Source organism: Patagioenas fasciata, chromosome 1, assembly GCF_037038585.1.
Source record: "Patagioenas fasciata isolate bPatFas1 chromosome 1, bPatFas1.hap1, whole genome shotgun sequence".
NCBI lineage: Eukaryota > Metazoa > Chordata > Aves > Columbiformes > Columbidae > Patagioenas > Patagioenas fasciata.
The window spans coordinates 152,445,819-152,468,044 of NC_092520.1; the positions used below are offsets into that span (position 1 = coordinate 152,445,819).

Consider the following 22,226-nt stretch of genomic DNA (forward strand, 5'->3'; position numbering starts at 1 on the left):
CAGAACACAGTATATTATTGGAAGTTTATAATGTTGCTCCATTTCATTGGACATTTTAAGAATGCTACATCATTTGCAGAAGTGAAAAAAAAAGTGAACTTTTGTAAAGCTAATGTAAATTTAAACTGTATTCTAAGCCTTCCATTCTCATACTCTTGTTCCTTTATATAAAGTATAACCAACAGTAATGTTTGCCTTTAACTTGCACAGGAAATAGCTGTGAGGGAAGGTTTTTCTTCCATCATTCTGTATTTCACTAGAGACTCCAAATATAAAGAATACCTTTTGGCTGAGGTGGAACTCCTGGTTCAGATTCAAGGTCAAAGCTTCTGACTATTTCTTGGGAGTTGTGGGTGGAAATAAAGATAGAAATAATTGAGTTACTTTCTGTTGAAACTCTGTACTCTACAAGTACAAGGCTATATCTATGGCTAGGACTGGAAGAAAAAATTTTCCTTTATATAGACTACTCTGCCCAACTTCCTAGCTATAAAAAGAAATCCTTTACAGCTCCTGAAGAGATGCCCCAGCTGCTTACCACACACAAAGTATTGTTCTTCAAAAGGAAGTCAAATGTCATTTCTACCACTCCCTTTTTTCATGAGGTAGACTGGCAAGGAACATTTTTAAAAGACTTTCTTAGGGGAGGACACTGCACAAATCCCAAAACAGAGCATCTGCTTTTTCCCTTGGTCACATTTAACCCCAGTCAGCACTGACTATTTCTTGGACAGCTTTTTCTCTCTGATGCTTCACAAATGAAGAGCAGTTTGTTACCACATTTTATCTAGCAACACCTCTCCAGTAGAACTCCTGTCACTGAAGTTCCTGTGTGCTAGTTTATGTTAGGAGAAGCCAACAAACACATCCTGACCACAGGTGGCTGCACTTAGACGCAACTCTTCTCAATCAATATTTCTCTAGTCTCAAAAACTCTGGATTCAATAGTCATGAAGAAAAGTGGGATTGCTGCTATGTTCATTAGAAATTTAATGCCTTGAAAATTCTACCATGCCACTATTATTACAAAACTATATTGAGGGCAAAGAATGTTGGAAAAACTGAAAGGACAAATAACAGGAAGCTTACAGAAGTGATATCCCAGGAGAGGGAAAATTTTGCTTGAAATAGTCTAGTCTTATCACAGGAATTTACTTTGTAGATTAATCAAAAAAGACATTATTTTCTTTCTTCATGTAAATTTAATTTGATGGACAATCACTCATTCTTGCTCATGTTGTTTCTTCAGGGCTATACATACCATGAGAAAGGAAAGCAAAGGTAGTTTGCTATAAGGAGCAAGTGCTACATTCTTTTTTATCTAGCTTCTTCTACTTTGAAAATATACCTTTTCCTCTTCCAATAAATGGATACCAGTTTGGCTAACAGCACACGAGTGTCAATAAATAAATAGCTTTCTTATTTCCTTAGACACTTTTGGTCGCCCTAATTTCTAAAGCCCAAGTTAGATGACAATACTTATTTGAAACCATGGCAATTAGTTTCATGAAGTAAAAAACAAAACAAAACAAAACAAAACAAAAAAGCCAACAACAACAACAAACACCCAATCAAACCAACCAAACCAAACAACAAACAAACAAACACACACTTTTTTTGTTGTTGAATAAACCTACTTTGGGCTTGTGGTGAATCTTCTGAAACACCATTTGCTTCAGAAAAGAAGGAGCTGAATTAGAGACCTGATACAATGGTGTTTCTCTGATATTCTTCAGAGTATGAAGAATGACCTGGCACATGCTTCCATACATAAAAGAGTCAATCCCATAAAAGACAGGCTTTTTTCTGGTGTCCAGCCTAATGGAACCTGTGTCAACTGCTTTGTGAACAATCATTACAGTTTTTTTACTCTTTTTTTTTTCACTGAGACAATCAGAATTGTGTGTTGTCTTTGGGCATATCCCCAGTTGTGCGTAACATAAGACTACTGGGTTTTAATAATCAGAAAATCGGGATAAGACAATGAACATAATTTTGGGTAATTAGAGCTGTCATCAGATCTCATTGTTTTGTAGAACTAAGGTATAGATAGAGGAATTGCTGCCTTACAGAGGAGAAAATAGAGGGCATAGCAATAGGCAATTACATTTTGCTTCTTCCATTTCCCTTTAGTTAACAGCTTCTTGTTTACTTCAGGAAGTCTGCTTTTAAGATGTTATTAAAGTTTCTAGGCCTGTCAAACCTATCAACATAATTACAAGAGATGGCATGGCACTCAGTTCTTTAAGTACTCCATACCTGTAGGAGCTATGAGTCATTAGCTCCTCTCTGTGTCCCTGATTGAAAGGAATGATAATGTTACAAGCCCAGGAGAGGCATGCTGAAAACCTGCGGTGGACACACACACATCCTGTGATTTTAGTGACAGTCTTACAAATCTTTGCAAAGAAATGCTGGTCATCTTGGCTATGTTCACACAGAAAGATCTGAGAGTGTAAGTTCCTTGGTTTGACTGCATGTCACATTCACATTCAAATCCTTTATCCATGGAAGATGTGCCTGTACTCCTCAATCTTTATCCTCAGGTTCTTCACTTCTTGCAGGAAAGCACTTCTTGCCTGGAAAGGAGCTAAGATGTGCTTTAGCCAGGTCTGCAGGGTCAGTGCTCAGGGAAGCAGGAGTATAGGCACAATTATTGATATACCTCTGTAAGAAGAAGGAAAACAAAATAAAACCAAACACAGAAAACAAACAAAAAAAACCCCACACCAGCTCTGACTTCTGGAATGGTATCACTGTATAGTCAAATAACTGATATATAAGTTCAGTATCTGCTCTGTTGCCCCTGGTAGTAATCATTGGAGAAGTTCTCTGAAAATAAGCCAGTCTTTGAAAGAATTTTGTCCTTTTTTACCACATTAAGAAAGGCTAGGCAGTGTTCATAAAGGCTGACCTTAGTTTTTAGTGAGGTTAATCTTTAGTTACCTCTTTAATAACAGAGAGAGAGGTTCTGCCTTCTTTCTCCATGGATCACACAGTGAGTCTAGGAGGATTTAGCCTCTAAACCACACTAAATTCAGACACGGCAAACATTTCTCCTCAACAGCTAGTTCTCACGTTGCCAAGCATTTAATAATTTTTCAACCTTTTCATTAAGAGGGACTCTAGTAGTAATTATAAATTTAATGAGGTGAAACCATTGATCAAAATTTCAGCAAGAAACATCTCTGCAAAAAGTCTCTACTACCAAAACCAAATAAGTACAGTTTCTCCAGAAGTTCAATTTATATGTGTCCTTATTAGCTGTTAGATGTCAGAGATGCTAATGCTTTTTATGATGTTTGCCTTTATCTACGCACTAGACCAAGTTTCAAATCCAGTCTCAGATAGCAGAAAGCTGTTATTTGACATTCGATTCCCTAACTGCTATATGTATATTTAATGCATTGTTTAGTCTCATGTTGGATAAAGTCACTCAATGAAGAACTTGGCAAGATCAGCATTAATTCCTGGCATAGCTGCCCCTCTTACTTTTCCACTGAATCTTAAATACCAAGAAAAACCCTTCAGTAACTTAAATTCTGGCATATGCTTTATACAATTGGCCAAAACCTTTGCGTATGGACCTCTTCATTTGTTCTGGTATTAATAATGCATTTGCAATATTTGATCAACAGCAGCAAAAGTTGCAAAGTAAATTATTCAGTTTGGCAGAACCACACAGTCTCTCAATCAAAACGTTTTGCATTAACTACTTTAGCATCTGGGACAATTTATACAGAGTGCTCATTCAGTGAAGGAAGTTCATACAGCCACTTCTCTAGACCTTATTCAGCACATCAGCTGTTATGCCTATTTCAAACCCCCTCCCATCACTGAAAATCAAGCAGAGACCTAAAGCCACTTTCATTTCTGAGTTTTACTAAAAAATTATGGATCTGAACTTGTTTATTAAACCATGCCCAGATGTCAATATTTCCCTATGATACAAGCTTAATTGTTCAAAAACCTGACAACGAATGAAAGAGGTAACCAACAGTTAAGGCATGTCTGTGTCCAGAAATCAAGACAAAAGAAATACCACAAATGTATGCTTATTGAGGAATTTATGCTAAATTTATCTCTGGTAACAACCACAGGAACTTCCATGTCAAAAAGAAGAAAAAGCCATTAATTCATACTTTCTTTGTGGTGCATTTAATGCAAAATCACTATGCAAGATATAGCCCAAGTGCTGGGTCTAAATATTAAGCAATCATAGGGATATTTCATGTTTGCATCAGTGAATGAGGTCCTGAGAACAGGAATTTTAACATCCACACATTACAACACACACAGCCTAGGGAGGAGCATAATGTACACTGACCAGTGGGTCACTCCAACTTAAAGAAAATTTTGCATTGTCACTGTAAGTAAAAGTTTGAAAATTTGAACACGGATAAATACAAAAAGCCTTTTTCAACCAAAAGGGTGTACCTTAGGCACTGTTTAACAAAAAACTTTCAGAATAATAGGATAAAATGCTTTTATTACTGTATCACGGCAAGAAAAATCAAATGCTATCTTCTTTTCAGACTTTTAAAAGTATTAGACAAATTACACAAGTGAGCTTCTCTTGTCAGTTTTAACCTAGCAACGTTTTGGTTGAAATTCTTATTGCCTCTCTAATGCCAATTCCTGGTAAACCGGTTTTGAATTCCTTAGAAAACTGCTTTGAATTCCTTAGTAAACCTTAATTCCTACAAAATCAAACACAAGTCTGATACTTGCTATATTTTCTGTTTGAGTCCCACATATAGTCAAATTTAATGTTTTCAGTGTTCTTGCTCTTAAAAGAAAGAGTGGAAGCTGTTTGCTTGCCTCGTGTTAAATCCTTTGTTAGTGAAACTGGAATAGCTTCCTTTCATCAAATAAACAATTTAGGCGCCATAATCTCTTTTTTTTTTTTTTTTTTTTTTTTTACTGAGTCTACAACATGTTTATATATTTCCCATATTTTGAAATTTAGCTGTGATCCCAGTTTTCCCATCTATGTAATATAACTGTTCTAGAGCAAGAATATGCCTCCAGACGACGGACCCTTCTGCTTCCTTCTGTACCCATGCAAGTGTGGAAGCAGAAGATTGTCCTGTTCAAGCACTTCCATTAGGAAATTATGGCTCAAGCCCAAACCTGAAATTCTATGATTTTTTTTTTTTTAATATAGAACAATTTGTTTATACTGTTTGTGTCTTCATGTGTTGGGCAGAAATTTACACAAAGCTGAGTATGCAGAAAAAAGAAGGTTTTGGCTCAGACCATTCTGACTCAATCCAGCTCAGTGAACAAAACTGTTTTCTTTCTGAAAATAAATATTCTGGCAATGCTTATTGACTCTTTCTATTTCCAAACAAGTAAACACTTAAGTAACACCCACAGCTCCTATAAACAGCAACTTCTAAGGAAAGTAAATACTACTGAAAATTGTTTTGATTTCAAAAGAACGTTAATTAACAGCTATATCCTACTAAGGCAATGGATAAAAGCTTAAATTACACATACCAACTCTGTTTTTCACAACAAGTCTGTATTCCAAATAATATTTTTAAACATATGCCTTATGCAAAGGTCAAAAAAGTGTAAGTGGTGAGGAGAAAACGGTAGAGAAGTTGTCATTATGATTGTAGATCTGAAAAAGATTAGTACATTCCTCATAGGCTTTGGTGTCTGTGTAGTACTATGTATAATAAATCAGTTTTACAACAGAGGGATTTTTTTCAGACTTGCATTAGCTAAACCGAAGGTTTCTTTTAACTCAGCCCCATCAAAATGACTGGTTAAGAGCTTCTATTATTATGACAAAATTTTTACAACTTTCGGTAAGTCTTCATTGATTACTTTAGATCACGTGAAAGCTAATAAGGACATCTATTTTAGGCTAATACAGCAGGTTTAAATTCAACTTGTTTCATACCTTCAAATTTCTGTAGACAAGTAAGATGTAATTTGTTTCTACATCCCCTGAATTCCTGAATTACTAGTCAACAGGTCTTCCATGAAAAAACTTAAGTTTTTCCTACGTATTTCAAGTTTTATGTTTCTTTCCATTAAAGTTTCCAGCCTTTCACAGACATATTTAGTTTGGCAGGAAGAATCTGGTGACTCATAGACTGAAGAGATTTGAGAGCAAGCTACTGAAAATGTATCTAATTTCTTCTTGTGTAATTTGGGAGCAAGCTACTGATAGTATGTCTAATTTTCCTAGTTTAATCAGATGTATTATTGGCAAATACATATCCTGAATAAAAGTCATGTTTATTATTAAAATACATAGATAAGATTAAATGCAAAAAGACCACATATATTTGCTTTTAGAACACTTCTGTTTTTTCTAACTGTTTCTGGCATTTTACTCTGAATCAATGGGCACTGAATGAAAACAGAGGTACTACTGAAATAATTTGCATTATGACCCTATTTATATTTTGGAATTCACTAATATCAAAGTATTCCTTACTGATGTTTTCTGGTGTTGTTTTTTGTGTCTTTTTTTTTCTTTCTTTCTTTTTTCAAGGGAGGATAGAGGTGTCTGAAGAATAGGTCATGTTAATATACCTCCACAATTCACATGGTGAAGGATAGATGTATAAGAAAAGCTCTATTTTGTATTTTATGTTGTTAACTGTACTGTTCCTTTCACTTCTTTTCAGAGAAAACAAGCAAACAAACAAACTTTATATCTTTCTATGTGGACAATCTGTGGCAAACATCCACTTCATTTACCCACATACAGATTGAACCTTCTAAATGATAAAAACCGAACAGAGCTTGATCCAATATACACAAGAAGATTTTGGTTCAGATTCCTTCCATCTACTTTTGGGCACATAAGTAAGGTACCTGAGTTAGGAGCCTACTCAATCTCATTCTACTCTCAGTGAGAGGAGTTAGAAACTTTCAGAGCTCTCATTAAGTTCTGAATATCCTGCAGGATATATTTCTCCTTCTCCACTAAGTTAAGAAAGGAAGCTATAGCAATTGTATCCTTAAGTTAGTTAAGTTAGTTGAGTGAGGACTCTTTTAGGAGCATAATTTTGGTGAAATTAATCTATTTAAAACCAACCAGTGAACTCACTGTGGAGATGAGGATGCATTCATATGGACCACACATCAGATCAAAGGAAATCCAAGCTTTTTTTAGCTGCCATGGCATAATACAGTTAAGCAAAGACCCAGAATGTGCCTTATGAGTGTAACAGCAGCTAGAGTTGATCCTTTGGCCTTTGAGAGCTCCCAGGCCTTAGTCTGACTAAATGTGAATCAGAGAAAGCACTCCACTCCAATACAGTGCAAGCAGAAGGGAAAAGTTTGCCTATCTTATCTTTTTTGATATAATAGATAGAATATACTCCTAGATGCCATAATAAGTAACACTCCTTCATGTTTTATTCCTCCATAAGGAGACAAGGTGCTCTTATCCATGCATAAACAATGAAGCAGTTTTTTACACTCTTGTTCACACAGATTCTATTCTTATGAATATACATGGCCCAGCAGTTTTTTAATAATTTGAGACAATAATAATATTTAAAACCTACAGCAGACATCTAAATATCAGACATCATTAAAGAAGCATTTTCTCCATTAGAATGCTGTGCCATAAAGTTTCATCATGGAGAAAAGACACAGAATGATGCTCAAGTACAGATTTGAGATACTCACGCAATTTGAAGACTTACAAAATAGCTACTGCTGACCTAATGAGTTAATCTATAAAATCAATAATATGACTGAAATAAGACAGAATCCCGCATGAGGTTGTTAGCCATTCAATGAGTTGAATTAACTGCACAAAATCCCTCTACCTTCCCCTCTTCAGTTCCTCCCCTCAGAAAGAATACAGAACCACTTCAAAGATAACCATATTCCATGATCTTCCCTAAAGTGATCCCTTTGCAGGGAAGAGTAATTGCAGTAGTTGAAATTTCCAAACCAGATATGGGGACGTGAACTTTTCCAGTAACTGTTTTGTTTTTTGTTTCGTTGTTGTTTTAAGCAGAGTACAGCACTACAAACCAATACATATGTGTACAGTTTAGCTTACTTCAGGCTATTCTTAATTTTGTGCATCATATCATTCCCAGTTGATCTGGCTTGAGGGAAATGGAGTATAAATTAGGGTAGTGTTTCCACCACATTCTCTCACTTCACTGTTATGTATTGACTTTTGCAATTAAAAGTCATGAAGAGTGATCTTGTATGACGTACTCACATGAATGATTTCCATACATTTCTAGAGTTCCACCACTATTTCAGGAATTAGATACAGTAGATTTAATATAGCTTTCCCAAGATAAAATTATTTCAGAAACTGGAGTGGTCAAGATAATGTGGTCATTCAAAAAATAATAGGAAGATATTTTTGTAAAATTTGACCTTATCTTCCTTTTTTGCAAACAATGGAATTAAATTCTGCAACTGCAGCTCCAATGCCTTTGTGTCAAGTATCATAATATTTGTCAGTCATGTTATTTTAGTTTTTGCTAGCAGTAGGAGTTGATCCAATAAAAGACAACTATTTCCTGTTATCGCTCAGATGACGACTAATAAAATGAGCAGAATTCATAAGTGGTGTTATTCTTATTGTTTGCTCCTTTTTTCAAATACAAGTTTATGCTCTGATATGAGAGACATAAAGCTCAGATCTGTGGGAAATAAAATAACACTTTTTTTTAAATAAATCAGGCTTGAACCCTCCATCAAGAATCAAATAACTTGCAACAGATTTTGAATGTAAAATTACTATATTTGATTTATGAAACAGGTAGGAGTGACCTTGTTGTTGTTGTTTTTCCTTAGGATATAATATAAAAGCAAATGTATACCTACAATTTAACATGGCAAAGAAAATAGAGACACTGTTAAGGAAAAACTGATATATAGTATAATAAGGAAGGACAAAGATTATACCAAAAAAGGGCAAAATAATGATGTTAATAACCCATGCTGGAACTGGCCAGGAGTTTCTTCACTCCATAATCCACAATTAGGAGTCCATGGATACTTAGTCAAGGTTATCTGTTAACTTCTTGACTTTGGCACTGAGGACAGTGTGAGTTAATTCGAGGAATTCTCTATACTCATGAAAGAAAACATTGATCACTGATTTTCCTACGTCTTTTGGCCATAAGTATCATTGCACCACAAATATTTTCCCTTGACTGGATTCCCACTGGTTTCTAACTAGTCATCTGTTTTTCCTAAGAACTACCAGCTGAACTTCTGACATTTTTCCTTCTGTATTATAAACATAGCAAATAGAGGCTCTCTTGAACAATCAAGAGATACTACTTCTGCCTTATTTGAAAAGGGTACATGTACATCAAAAACCTCCTAATTTTTAACGTGCATTTAAACCAACTTGAAAGTTTTGTAGTGGGATTTTAAAGTTCATCTACCATTACTAGTACAAACTATTAAAAATTATAAATTTTTCATACATAAGTCTTTGTTGAAGTGCCTAAATTCGTTTTGATTGTGTGCCAGGTAGATAGTTACATCTAAAAGACTGAACCAAAATTTTAAAAGTGTTAATCTATTTTTAAAAAGTAGTATGAGTCTTGTGAAAAGTCAGTGAGACTTTGGAGGCTCCTAAAGGCATAGGAGGCAGATTTTTGATGTTCTTAGTCTCAAGAGATTTCTCAAAAACAGTCATGTATCTAATTTCCACTATTATCATGAACTCAATGATAGGTGGCCCTAAGCAGTTGTGGTTTTGGTGGGGGCTTTTTGTTTGTTTGGGGTTTGGTTTTTTGCTGTTGTTTTTTTGTTTGATTGGTTGGGTTTGGGGTGTTTTTATTTGTTTGTTTGTCTGTTTAATCTCTCTAGGTGTATGCCCGTGCTTTTAGTTGCCTCAGTATCTTTGGAAATACCAGTCAGAGTCCTTCGCTACTTGTCTAAATTTTGTTTATGGACCTTATTGACTACTTGTGAAAAATCTATCACCATTAAATGCTCTTTAAAATAAGAATTGGCGTTATGACTTGGTTTCCTCTCTGACGTTAAACATACTAATACGCTTAGTATGAAATCTTCTTATTTCTAGCATAAATATGTGAGCCATCAGATGAAAGCTAAGAATTTCCCAAGTGAGCTAAAAATAATGAAGGCTGAATTTGAATAAATATTCTAAGAGGCATTCTGGAACAAACAGTGGTTAATAAGCACTATAAATGCTACCCTTCTACTTAACTCATTTGCAAGATGCCAAAGCCTAAACATGGACCACAAACAATATGAGATAAAGATCGAACACGAGAAAAATTATAATCATTGTAGGAAGTTGGAGACAATGCATGTTTTGTTGATTTCTTTGTCTTCTGACCTGAAAAAGTATAATAATTTCTCAAACTTCTTTAGGATGCCTTGTTTTGGAGTTTCATGTACTTGGGACTCAGTCCTAGTCTCCACTGCAATGTGACCATCTGACAGAACATAGATTTACTGCAATAAATCTAAATACATCGTAATATAAGGAGTAAGAGAGTCTGAAGGTTTTATTAAAATAATTAGTTCGGATAACCACAAATAATGCAGGAATGTATGAATTAAACATATTTTTAAACATGCTGCAACTCAAACAGAAAAGCTTAATGAAAGAACTAGTGACTTAAGCTGTGGTCTCAAGAATCACTTAAAATCAGGGAATGTTAGCCTTAATTTTGGTCACAGGCCAATCATTTTTACATTTTGATACAGACCATCATTAAATGACTACAGTCTTTAACAAAAACACATATCCATAATTATGGAGTATGCACACTTTTTGGGAGAAGGAAAAAATACTTCAAATATTTAGTCTTCACTATGTAATGGATGTCTTCATAGCCTATTGAATTCTGAGATCCAAACACTGCAGGCAATAAGAATTCCTATTTTCCTCATAAACGCCTCTAGAGTGTTCTTCATATAAGTATTTGATTGCAGCACTCAGACAAATGCATTATATCCTACAGGTTTTTTGCCCTAGTACAACTGGAGATGCAAGGATTAATTTTGCAAAGTAATTTTAACATTCGTGCTAGTACTTTGTATCTTCAAAACAGAACAAAAATGTCAATGAATTTAACTTAGAGACATAGTGTAGTAGCCTCTTCCCTTCATACAGAGGAAACTGAAGCAAAAAGGCAAAAACCAATCTTAAAACAGGCAGCTGCAAGTGTGCCACTTCCTCAAAAGCAGCTTCAGCAGAAATCGTGTCCTACCTGAGCTAACAAAGAACTCTTGGCAAGCAGTTTTTGGGAACAAAGCAATGTAATCTTCCTCTCTTTTTGTTAAAATTTAAGCATCTATCCAAAATATTACGCTCTTTCTGCTCTCACGGGAGTGACAGAAATTGCCTCATTCTTGTGAGCTGCAGAAATTCCACAGCAGCTGCTGTGCAGGGTAGCAGCAAAGCACTGACCAGGAATAATTCTTGTTCCAAATAGCTGGTGATAAACAGAATTCACTGCAGAAATATTTAAAATTTTAAACTATTGAAATCTCTTGGTCAAGAAATCTGATTTTAGATTAAAAGTTTAAAAAGAATTAAGAAAGAACATAAAAACATGAATTTTCCGCTAACGCAGGAGCTTACAAAAGGCGGTACAGAAAAGTCCTGTATCTGCTCACAAAAAGTTCATGAATTGCTGTGGTGGTTCAAACACCTCTCAGAGTTGAATGCTAGACCTTCGTCTATAATAAGTAATTTCTTTTCTTCAGTAACAACAACATAAATTAGGTTTATCCATTAATGGGTAGTCAATTGACTACCAACTGGACGAAAATTCATTCAAGTAATTTTACGATGTGTTAGCACAGACCACCAATGCATTTCTCAGCGGTCACTGTACATCAGCATAATGTTTTTCACATACCAAGCTCTGTTGGCAATGGACAATAAGATACTAACTAAAAATCCACTTTATTTGTCAATTTATTTTTTTGCTTTGGTTTGGTTTGGTTTGGTTTTTTTGTGCTTTCCGCACTCTGCATCACCATATTGTATGAAACACTTGGAAAACTGTTTGTTCTGAACAAATTAATATAATTTTGTTGGTCAAGTTCATCCTAACTGTCCTTAATTTGACTTTTTTTCAGACAAAGAAACTGGTAGGCTACATATTGCCAGTATAGCTTAATAATATTTTGATAAAGTTTTCATTTTGCTGTTTCCCTGTAGTCTCAGGAGGTGGAGAGATGTCTTGGAAAACTGAGACCTAATTTGTATCAACAGTCAATAGTTTTCTGGTTGTAACAACTATAATCACAGAAAGCTTGTGGCTGAAGTAAGCAGTTGAAATATGAAAGTCCCATTATTTCTTATTTTGAGCCAGTACACACATACACACAAAAACCCCCCCCCCACACACACACAAAAAAAAAAAACAAACCAAAAAACACCCCACAACTTTTCTTTGAACCACCTCTACTTCTTCAGTTTGTGCAGTGTCCTTGTGCCATGTTAGAAGCAGAGCCGTAATCCTGGTTGAAAGTACTGCTTTGAACTTGTTTTAGGCACATTTAAACTATAGTAATTTAGCTGATGGTTGCTTAATCTCAGCGCAGCCGGTGAGAAAGCAAGCAATCCAATGACCCGAAGTTCACTGAGATTGCTGGAAAATAAAAACAAGGGCTCAGAAGGCCAGTGCTTTAACACATAAAGAAATATATTGGATACTTCAAAAGATATAAAATTCTTAGAACTGTTGGACAGGATTCTGTGTGTGAACTTTCCTGTCCAAGTGGCATTGCTAAATATCATGACAGATATGTCAGAGGGCTGACATCATGTTATTGTGTAACTCATAACCAAAGAAATGTGATTTTTAAAAATGCGTTATATGTGCATTCAGCGTCTTAAAATCTCAGCTGTGTCAGATGTTAAATAAAGTACAACCCAGGAAGGAGATTTATTTTGAAATATGAGCTCTTTTTTTTTTCCTTTTTTTTCCTTTTTTTTTTTTTTTTTAATAAGGGGAAAAGAAAGTGCAATTACTGGGTGAATGGTCTATCTATCAGTCCAAATTAACTTTGTGCAGCTTAGGCTAGACAACTACAAGCAATGGAGAGCAGCATGTAACAGAGACTGGGAATGTAATCCTCCTCTCCTTTTCTTCAGACCTAAACACCCTTCCAAAGAATCATTACACTCTTTCTGCTCTCACAGGAGTGACAGAAATTGCCTCATTCTTGTGAGCTACAGAAATTCCAGAGCAGCTGCTGTGCAGGGCAGCAGCAAAGCACTGACCAGGAATAGTTCTTGTTGCCAAGTGGCTGGTGATAAACAGAATTCAGTATTGTCAGGTACTAGTAAAGGGAATGACACGTACTCTTTGCTTGAAGTGACATGTGATAGGGAGTATTTGGTGTTATCTGTTATCTGTTACCTGTCGTTTTAGAATATCAGTCCACTGGAACTGTAAATCAGAGGCACTATGTTGGACTGATTGTCCCACTATGTGATCACAGTCATCAGCAGTGGCGTAATTTAGCCATTGCCCTCTTGATGATTCACTAAGGAAACCACTAACATCATCTTTATGATGCATAAAAATATTAAATAAATCTTACAATAGCCCACAGGCTGCATACTATTAAATGAGTTTTGAGGCTATGCTTTCACAAAATAAGGGATGATATACCCCACATAACACCATCATCTAGGGTAGACTGAATTACACCTTCTTTGGCAAAGATAAAAGGATCTGAATTTCTCTGGTAACAAATAACAAGACCACCATTTGGTCTTTCAACACTTAGAGCACACAAGAATTCTGGACATAGATTACTTCCAGTGTCAAACCCACAGTCATTGTTTTTTTGATATGCTGCATATGATGATCTAGTTACTAATCCTTTTGTCATATGTACAGAAAATTTATTCCTAAATTTGCCCTAATAAACAGAAATGGTGACATGTGGAAAAGCGTGAGCCCAGCAGTACACAATTATGGCTAAGACAGTCCCTTTCTGTGCAATCCATGAATCCAGAAACCAGACTTCAGCATATAAGAAGCCTAATTGTTTTAAACTCTCTCACACCTTTTATATTTCAGAGGACAGATCAAGTGCTTCTGTAGATAGGCAATGGATAAAGAACAAAACAGCTGTGAGTGCTACGGCTATTTCTAGCTCTGGGACTAACTTGCTTACATAACCTTGAACAAACGAATTTTATCTGTATTTGTCGTACTTTCACCATGTGTGAAAATGAAGCAATGATGTTTATTCACTTTTTAAATGCTTTTGAAATCCTTCGATTCAGGTTACCATTCAGATTCAACCAAATATTTTTTAGAAGCTCACCCATATATAAGTCACCCACTGGAAGGGTTAAAGTTTTAAGCAAAATGCCACATTGCAGTATGGATGACAAATTACAGGTAATAGTCTTTAAGACTTAGGAAGACAGTTCAGTAAATGCAATAAAAATAGTTCTGTTTATATAAGGGATAAAAATTGGCTACTGCTTTCAAACTAGAAGTTAATGTAACCATATTACTGCAGAGAACCCCTCAAACTGTTTTTAAACAATACTATAACAGTTACATAAAACTTAACGGCAAGTTAAGTAGATCACCCCAGCAGGCCCTCTGCTTACTGCAAGTATATGGCACAGAGTTCATAAGTTACTTGAGACTCACTCTCCCAGCCAAACGAGTCAAACAATAACACTCCTAGGCACTGAAACACTTTTCCTTGGATTTCAGCAGAAGCAGATGTGAGGCCGACTACACACTGAACAAAAAGAATATTTTGAAAAGAGAATGGCAGCAAAAACTTAAGTTCAGCTTGCAGTTTTTTCTATAATCATCCCTGCCTTTCACCTTGACACTAGCTTTCTAATATTACCCTCTTCATCTGGTGATCAGTGCAAAGCTTCAATACATCGGAAGCTCATTTCTTCATGTGTGCTTCAGAATCCTCTGCTAAACAAATTGGTGCAGTGTTTCAATCTTCATTTTACTTTGGGGTGTAAGTTCTGAGTCATCATCATTTAATTTTCTCCAAGCCTCCAGCTCGTGTTTTCTGTTTTTCTTCCTGGATGTGTCATAACAACTGAATTGTACCACCCCAGTAAAATGGTAAAGCCCAGCAGACATCTGCCAGCAACAAAATACTGTGTTCTCACTCTGCTTCCCCACACATTCCACTTTTCACACCACTTTCCTTGCATCCTCTCAGTAAAGCCATAGAGCCTAGTAAGCAATTTCTTTTCATTCTACACAACATTCTGCCAATGCTAACAGAGGGATGAGGCAATAAATCAAAAGAATCGCCTCAGAGAAAAGTACGCTTGCCTTGCATGCTCTTTTCCCAGCCCTATTTCTATCAGTATTCCCATGAGGTTAACTTCCCTGAAGTCAGTGACTTCCCTGTAGGTAGAATATCTCTCAGTTCTGGGTCAATACTGTGTTAATGCACTCTGAAAGCATTGTTTTTCAGAATTGCTAAGTAATTTTGATTTGGGAAAATCAGTTAAGTTTTACCCATTCAAATTTAATAGAAATTCTGTTCAGAAGTTTACAGCATTCTTAAGGCAGTAATAATAGAAAAAAAATCCCTTAGTCTGAGCTTTGAGATGTTCATCACTAATTTAAAGGAGTCAATATTCTAGTAGATTTCTTTTAAAAACAGTCATTATACATCAGAATTGCTTGCAGAAGAAGGTGAGAATTAGCAGTAAGAGAAAGGTGTTAAAAGCAAGGCAGAAAATTTCATCTGGAAAGAGGTAAAAACAATGAATCAGAAAAAACATAATTTAAGACAGAGGTGCCTTTAAAAGTCACTAATAAAATTCTGTATTTGGCAGCTACCTTACCTGAACTAGGACTTTGATTCCTTTGAGGGTGATTCATGTTTGAACCAGGTTTCAAGGACAGTTCTCCTCTCACAAATGCACAGAACATGCAACTGCATCCGATTTTTCTTACCAGCTCTGGGTTGGGCAGTGACTGCACCGTGTACTAGCAATTGCATGTCAGTGGATAGCTATATAAGTACCAATCTTGCAGTCTTGGTTAGTGCAGACTGTGGAGCATCTCTATAGAAATACCCATACCAGATCATCTAACCACAAAGTAGCCACATGTAATTTAACTTCAGTCTTAGTAGAGTCCCAGAAAAAAAAATATTTTTAAGAGAAACTTCACCTCAGTGTTCAGATGAGGAAATGTCAGTATCAGAAGCAGATTCAGTTATGGTAGCAGTAACAGATGATATCAGCCATTCTAAAGAGCAGGAGAGTTGCCAGATGGCAACTCCTTGAAATTATCATGAGGGGTATAAAAAGAAAAACACCTGTGGCAGCCCAACACTTCAGAGAACTGAACTGATAAATTCTTATATTGGACTGATAAATTCTTATATTGGACTGATAAATACCTATACCTGCCTTTACTGACAAATATCTCAGAACCTTGGAAACTGGCAATTTCTACATGCAGGACACAAGTGCATATATATGAAAGTAATTTCCTTTTTGTCTCCCCCTTGAATTCCACCTTCACATCATGTAAGCACAAGGGTTATTCAAGAAAACAGCCATACACTTCAGAGAAGAGAGGGTTATGTTTTAATAGGGGCAAAACCATGTGACTTCTAATCTTGGTGTCAGAAATGACTCAACAGTTTTAGCTGCATGTTTCTCTCTCCAATTACTTTACAAGAAGAAAACAAAAAAACCCTCCAAAATTTATCAAACATACACAATGCACAAAACCTGAAACACAGATGCATAAGTTTTACTTAAGTTATAACAATATTAAGGCAGAGATCAATATTAGAAATTGTCAGGAAATACGATGTTCAGGTGGTGCTACCTGCTCCAACTGTTAGTGTCAATGGCAATACTATGGTCCCAAAAAATTACAACATGTATGTGTTCTGCTGCTCAGTTGGTGGTAGTGTTACAGGATATTTAGTTTGCTTTTGCAGGAGTATTTAATTTTCAGACACTTACATGCACTTTGTACAATAAGATTGGATGAATTGTTCTTTAGGGACTGGGCTGCCCCTCACTGACTCCAGATTGAGCTATACCAGATGCCATATAGCCCATCCAGAAAAGCTAACTCTTAATCTTTCTTCTCCTACATCCACTAAATAAAACCTTGTATAATTGTGCCAGAGCACTGAGACCATAATGAATGAATGGTCCATGAAGAACTCTGGAGAGGTTTCAGCAATTTCTGTAAGGAAATGAGTCAAAATGAATTTAAGCAAGACACAGAACATGGTGCAATAATGTCTGGTTTCTTCTGAACAAAAAGAAAGAACAAGTGTCCTATCTGATGTTTTATCTTGAGCCATTATGGTGTCTAATGTGAAAAATTACAATGTGAAATATTAAATTAAGAACGTCTGTTCTATTAGGAAACAAATATAGTACTCAATAATTACTACCAGCTCCAACACTAAGATGTTAACAATATATTTGAATTTTTAAAGACTGCATTTATTAGCAATTTCACAGCATATCACTTTGAAAGACCTTGTAGATACTTGCCAGATGTGATACTGTGGTAGAGGAACACTACGGCAAACAGTTTATTTATCCTTGGATCACCCCACTCTTTTTCTCTCAAAACAGAGAAATGATTTCTGAATTTCCTAATGATCTTGCAAGATAAGCATTGAAAATTAGTAGAGCTAGAAATTACTGTATTAAAAGGAGTATTATATTCTTTAATTCTGGTGCTAAGAACATAAACCTTTCCTAAGTCCTACTTATCAGTACAATGACGTCATCCTGGAGTAGGCGAAAGGATAATCTTCCCTGTTGCTGCTTTATTGAAGAATGGCAAGTAGTTCTGATAAATACACTGCTTATCATGCATATAGGTTTAATTACAACTTATACTAAACAGTCTTTTACATAGTATGGAACATGTTGTGGATATTAAAAGCCATTTATTGTTTTCTGTATTTCTAGTGTCTTTTCTCCCTACAATACAGCACATGTTCCAAGATTTTTTCAGTGTTTCCTCTCTGCTCTTTGCCTTCACTCCACCAGCTGTCATTTCAGTGACGTTTCCTGAGCCTGAAGCTGACAAAGAGCAGGGTAGGGCTTAAGTGCTTACGCTCTGGAGATCAGTAGCAATATTTTAAAATATCAACATAACTCGGTGTTTTGGGAACAATTTCTGATATTGTTACTTGAACAGACAACAGTGTTTACTATACAAGCCATTGCACTGAATACGGTTCTGTTATTTTAGAAACTTGAAAGGTTACTGAACTACAGCACACAGTTATTTTGACTGCAAATTTTCTAGCCTAATACTTCATTTAAATTAGAAATTGAGCCTAACCTGATTAATTCTAAGAAATTTTTGTATAGACAATTAAGAAAACTATTAATAATGCAGAAAAGAGGCCAAAGGACAGAGTACAGGACAGATATTTGAGAAGTGCTTTACTTCCCGATTTGCACATCTTTGTTACTAATTTATTTTTCAAATTCCAGAACTGCATTAACAGGTCGAAACTATCTGAAATTCTGGTCTAAAAAAGGTCAAGAGGAATATCACATAGGGGTTACCTTCCTCCAACAGTTAAGGGTTCTTCTTGCTTTCGAGTTCTTGTCTGTTACTTGAGCCACTGTAGTCAAAGATCCAAATACTGACAGGAAAAACTACTGCAACATGCAAAGCTAGCATCAGCATTTTCTTCAACCTGTAAAAATACTGGTCCCACTGCTGAAATTAACTCAGCCACTCCAACAACAAAAAGACAAATCAACGAGTTTTTTTCAATAGCCTCCCAAAATCTTACCTAGTGACCATAATTTTAGGACACATTCAAGACAAGATTTCCAGTTTGCCAGCTGGCTTGATTATGGCATTTACCATTCTCAGGTGTACGTATAAACTGAACGGGAAGCAAATCTTAACTTCTTTTTGTTCAGAAATTGTTCCACAGTGTTTCTGTTCTTCGCACATTATGTGGGAAGAAGGGGGGGAAACTATCACAAGCCTCTCTGATTCTGCTCATGAGGTGACAGCATCACGATCTGCAGAAGCAGTTTCTGTGGAGACACGGTGAGCTTGTTATATTCTATAGTGCAGACATACCCTTACACTGCAGCATGTTTTCACTGCTTTGACTTGTAGGCGCTAACCAAGGGCGCAGGAGCCCTCTAGTGTGAAAAATAAAATGAACCTACAGCCCATATTTTGCATACAAATTAAGACAGCAAAACCATTACAGCAATGCCACTGTGAGCCTCCAGGCATTCCAGCAACACAAACCGGCCAGAATATATAACCATTATAAAAACTCCTGGATCTCAACACTGAGGGGGAAAAGGCTTATATACTTACAGTTAGTCTTAATGGGTGTTCTGAATAAGGCAGTTTCAAGATTAATGTGTGACTGGCCATAAAACCGGTCTTTATTGAAAAAGGAATCCAAAAACTTGAGAATGATGCAGAAGTAAACTGCAGTCCCTGGCAGCTAAATATTTTCTGTTCTGTAGACCTTGACCTTAAGAACGATTGTTAAAGAGCATTTAAAGGACAGAAAGCCTTTTTGTAGACCCTGATTACTAGGGTAAATCTTATCTGTTCTGTGCTGATCACTCAAATCTTCCAGAGGTGTAGCCAGTTGGCTCTATAATATAAGTAATATCCAGGAAATTTCAGTTCTCAGATCTGTTTGCTAGTGATACAGCTTCATTGTAACAGTTCCATTTCTGTATCTCATTTGATGGAGAAAAAAAATTCTATATATACCACTAAAGCATGTCATTAATGAAATATTCCCATAACATATACAGTTGAAGACACAAGAAACCATAGGAGAGGCAGCATGGTACCTGTAGCATTCTATGAAGATGCTGCATAGTAGCTGTTGGCAAAAGCTTACAGTCAGGCAAGTAGAGAGAGACTGACACATAATGAGGGAAAATAAGAGATTCAGTCATACACAGGTCAATAATACGCACCTATTTCTTGCATCAAAACATTTGTCTTACATTTTGTATTACTTAGATTATAAAAAATAACAACGATGATGCCTATATTGATTGTATTTTATTGTCATTAATTCTAAAAGGAATATAAGTTAAATTTATCTGGTCTACAAACAATATTGTTCTGAAGATGTATAGGGAAAACCATATGCAATAGTTCACTTTTGTGTTTTTAGTCTTTAGAGTGATCACTGTTGATTGCATAGCAGTTTAATGATGCTGGATGGAAAAGAAAACAATTACGAAGTTTAAATTGGTAACAACTTATGTAATGCTCTGTCTAACTGCTAGAGGGATAAACAAAGGATACCTAGATGCTGGAATGGCTTTAGGAAATTACTTAGAAAACTTATGAAGTGATATTAGAATAAGACAAAAAATCATAGTGAAAGGCATAAGTAACTGACAGATAAGAAGAGATTGCAGATAATTAAGCAAAATCACAAAAGATGCAGTTTAGATAATCATTTAGAAACCAAGAAGAGAAAACTCATACTCATTTTAGACAAACAGAATTGTGAAAGTGACTTCATTTTACTTCCATTCAGGATTTTTTCATGAATTTCACAAATGGGAAAAATTAGTTCTGCAAAATCAAATTGTTGTCCTGGTTAAGGCTGGAAATCTTATGTGAACAACCACTCTCACTAAACTTTGCTGAACTTCTCACTTCCAGACAGGCTGCACAGCCTCCTTGGGTTATTTTGGCACCTCCTTTTCTGGACAGCAAAGAGGAGTTCAGAGGAATGCAAAATTAAAAACAAGGGGAAAAAAACTAATCCAACTTTCCCAAACCACAGAAAACTTTCATTTGGTATACATTTTGACTAAAGATTCAGTGAGAGCAATGGTCATATTTTATCCAAAAATCACTGTCAATGAAAACTCCAAAAAGCTTTGGTACAGAATGGTTAAGAGAAAGAAATATTGTACTGTATGCATCTACTTCCACACTCTAAGTGTATAAAAATTAAAAGTGGAGGAGGTTGCAAGTATTCTCACAGTTATGCAATGGCACTTTTAAGAGGTAGAGCCAGAGGAAGCTGTATAGATTATTCCTCTTTTTAATGACATTTGAGTGGCTAATGACAAGGTTCAAACAAACAAACAAACAAACAACAAACAAAACAACAGAAAACCAATCACAAGCAAAACAACAAAACCAAAACAAACAAACCCAAACACTTTTTGACTGCACATCTATAATATCTAAAAATGGCTTAACCTCCCCTGGACATTTGCCCATTCCTTTAGACTCATAACAAAAATATTTGAAAAGGCCTTAGTACTGATGCTTATGTCCAAGAAATATCTTCACACACAACTCAGAATCCATGCTTTCAAATGACCAAAAGATTTCTTGAGAGTCCTCCAGGCCTTGAGATTTATTAGCATTTAAAGGAATAATATTAGAGTGACAGGTGTTGAAGGCTTGAGAATTACAAATGGCTGTGATTTCTAATGACCAATACTGGAATAAAAGAGATTCTTTAGAAATGCACTTCATAGCTGTACTTTCTCATTTTCTGTGATATCATGTAAGCCCTCCACTGGCCAAGTATGCTTAAGACAAGTGCTTTTTTAATTTTTCCACGATACTTCCCCTCCCCACCCCACCCCCTTTTTCTTTTTTAACAGAATCACAGAATCAAAGAATGGTTGGGGTTGGAAGAGACCTCTGGAGATCATCAAGTCCAACCCATTTGCTAAAACAGGTTCACCTAGAGTAGATTGCACAGGAATGTGTCCAGGTGGGTTTTGAATGTCTCCAGAGAAGGAGACACCACAACCTCTCTGGGCAGCCTGTTCCAGTGCTCTGGCACCCTCAGAGAAAAGAAGTTTCTCCTCATGTTTAGATGGAACATCCTATGTTTCAGTCTGTGTCCATTGCCTCTCATCCTATCATTGGGCACCATTGAAAAGAGTCCAATCACCTTGACATTCACCTTTGAGATATTTATAAACATTGATGAGATCCCCTCTCAACCTTCTCTTCTTCAGGCTGAACACACCCTTTATCTTTTCTCATAAGACAGATGCTTTGTCTTTATCTTTTCTCATAAGAAAGATGCTCCAGACCCCTCATCATCTTTGTAGGTCTCCTCTGGACCCTCTCCAGTAATTCCTTGTCCTTCTTAAACGGTGGAGCCCAGAACTGGAAACACTACTCCAGATGCAGCCTCACCAGGGCAGTGTAGAAGGGGAGGAAAACTTCCCCCAACCTACTGGTCCAGTGGCAGAGATGAGACACCTGCTGATAGGAGGCTGA

General features: G+C 36.1%; 2 protein-coding genes across 2 annotated transcripts in view; one reads left to right on the plus strand and one right to left on the minus strand.

The window, feature by feature from the left end:
• The window catches only part of IGF1 (insulin like growth factor 1), a 59,964-nt gene that overhangs the window by 7,455 nt on the left and 30,283 nt on the right, over positions 1-22,226 (plus strand). The gene's annotated exons all lie outside the window — the stretch shown is intronic.
• The window catches only part of PARPBP (PARP1 binding protein), a 130,292-nt gene continuing 109,364 nt past the window's right edge, over positions 1,299-22,226 (minus strand). The window contains exon 9 of the mRNA XM_071818083.1: positions 1,299-2,667. Coding sequence (XP_071674184.1) covers positions 2,628-2,667 — 40 coding nt within the window. The 3' untranslated portion in view covers positions 1,299-2,627. The remainder of the gene's footprint in view (positions 2,668-22,226) is intronic.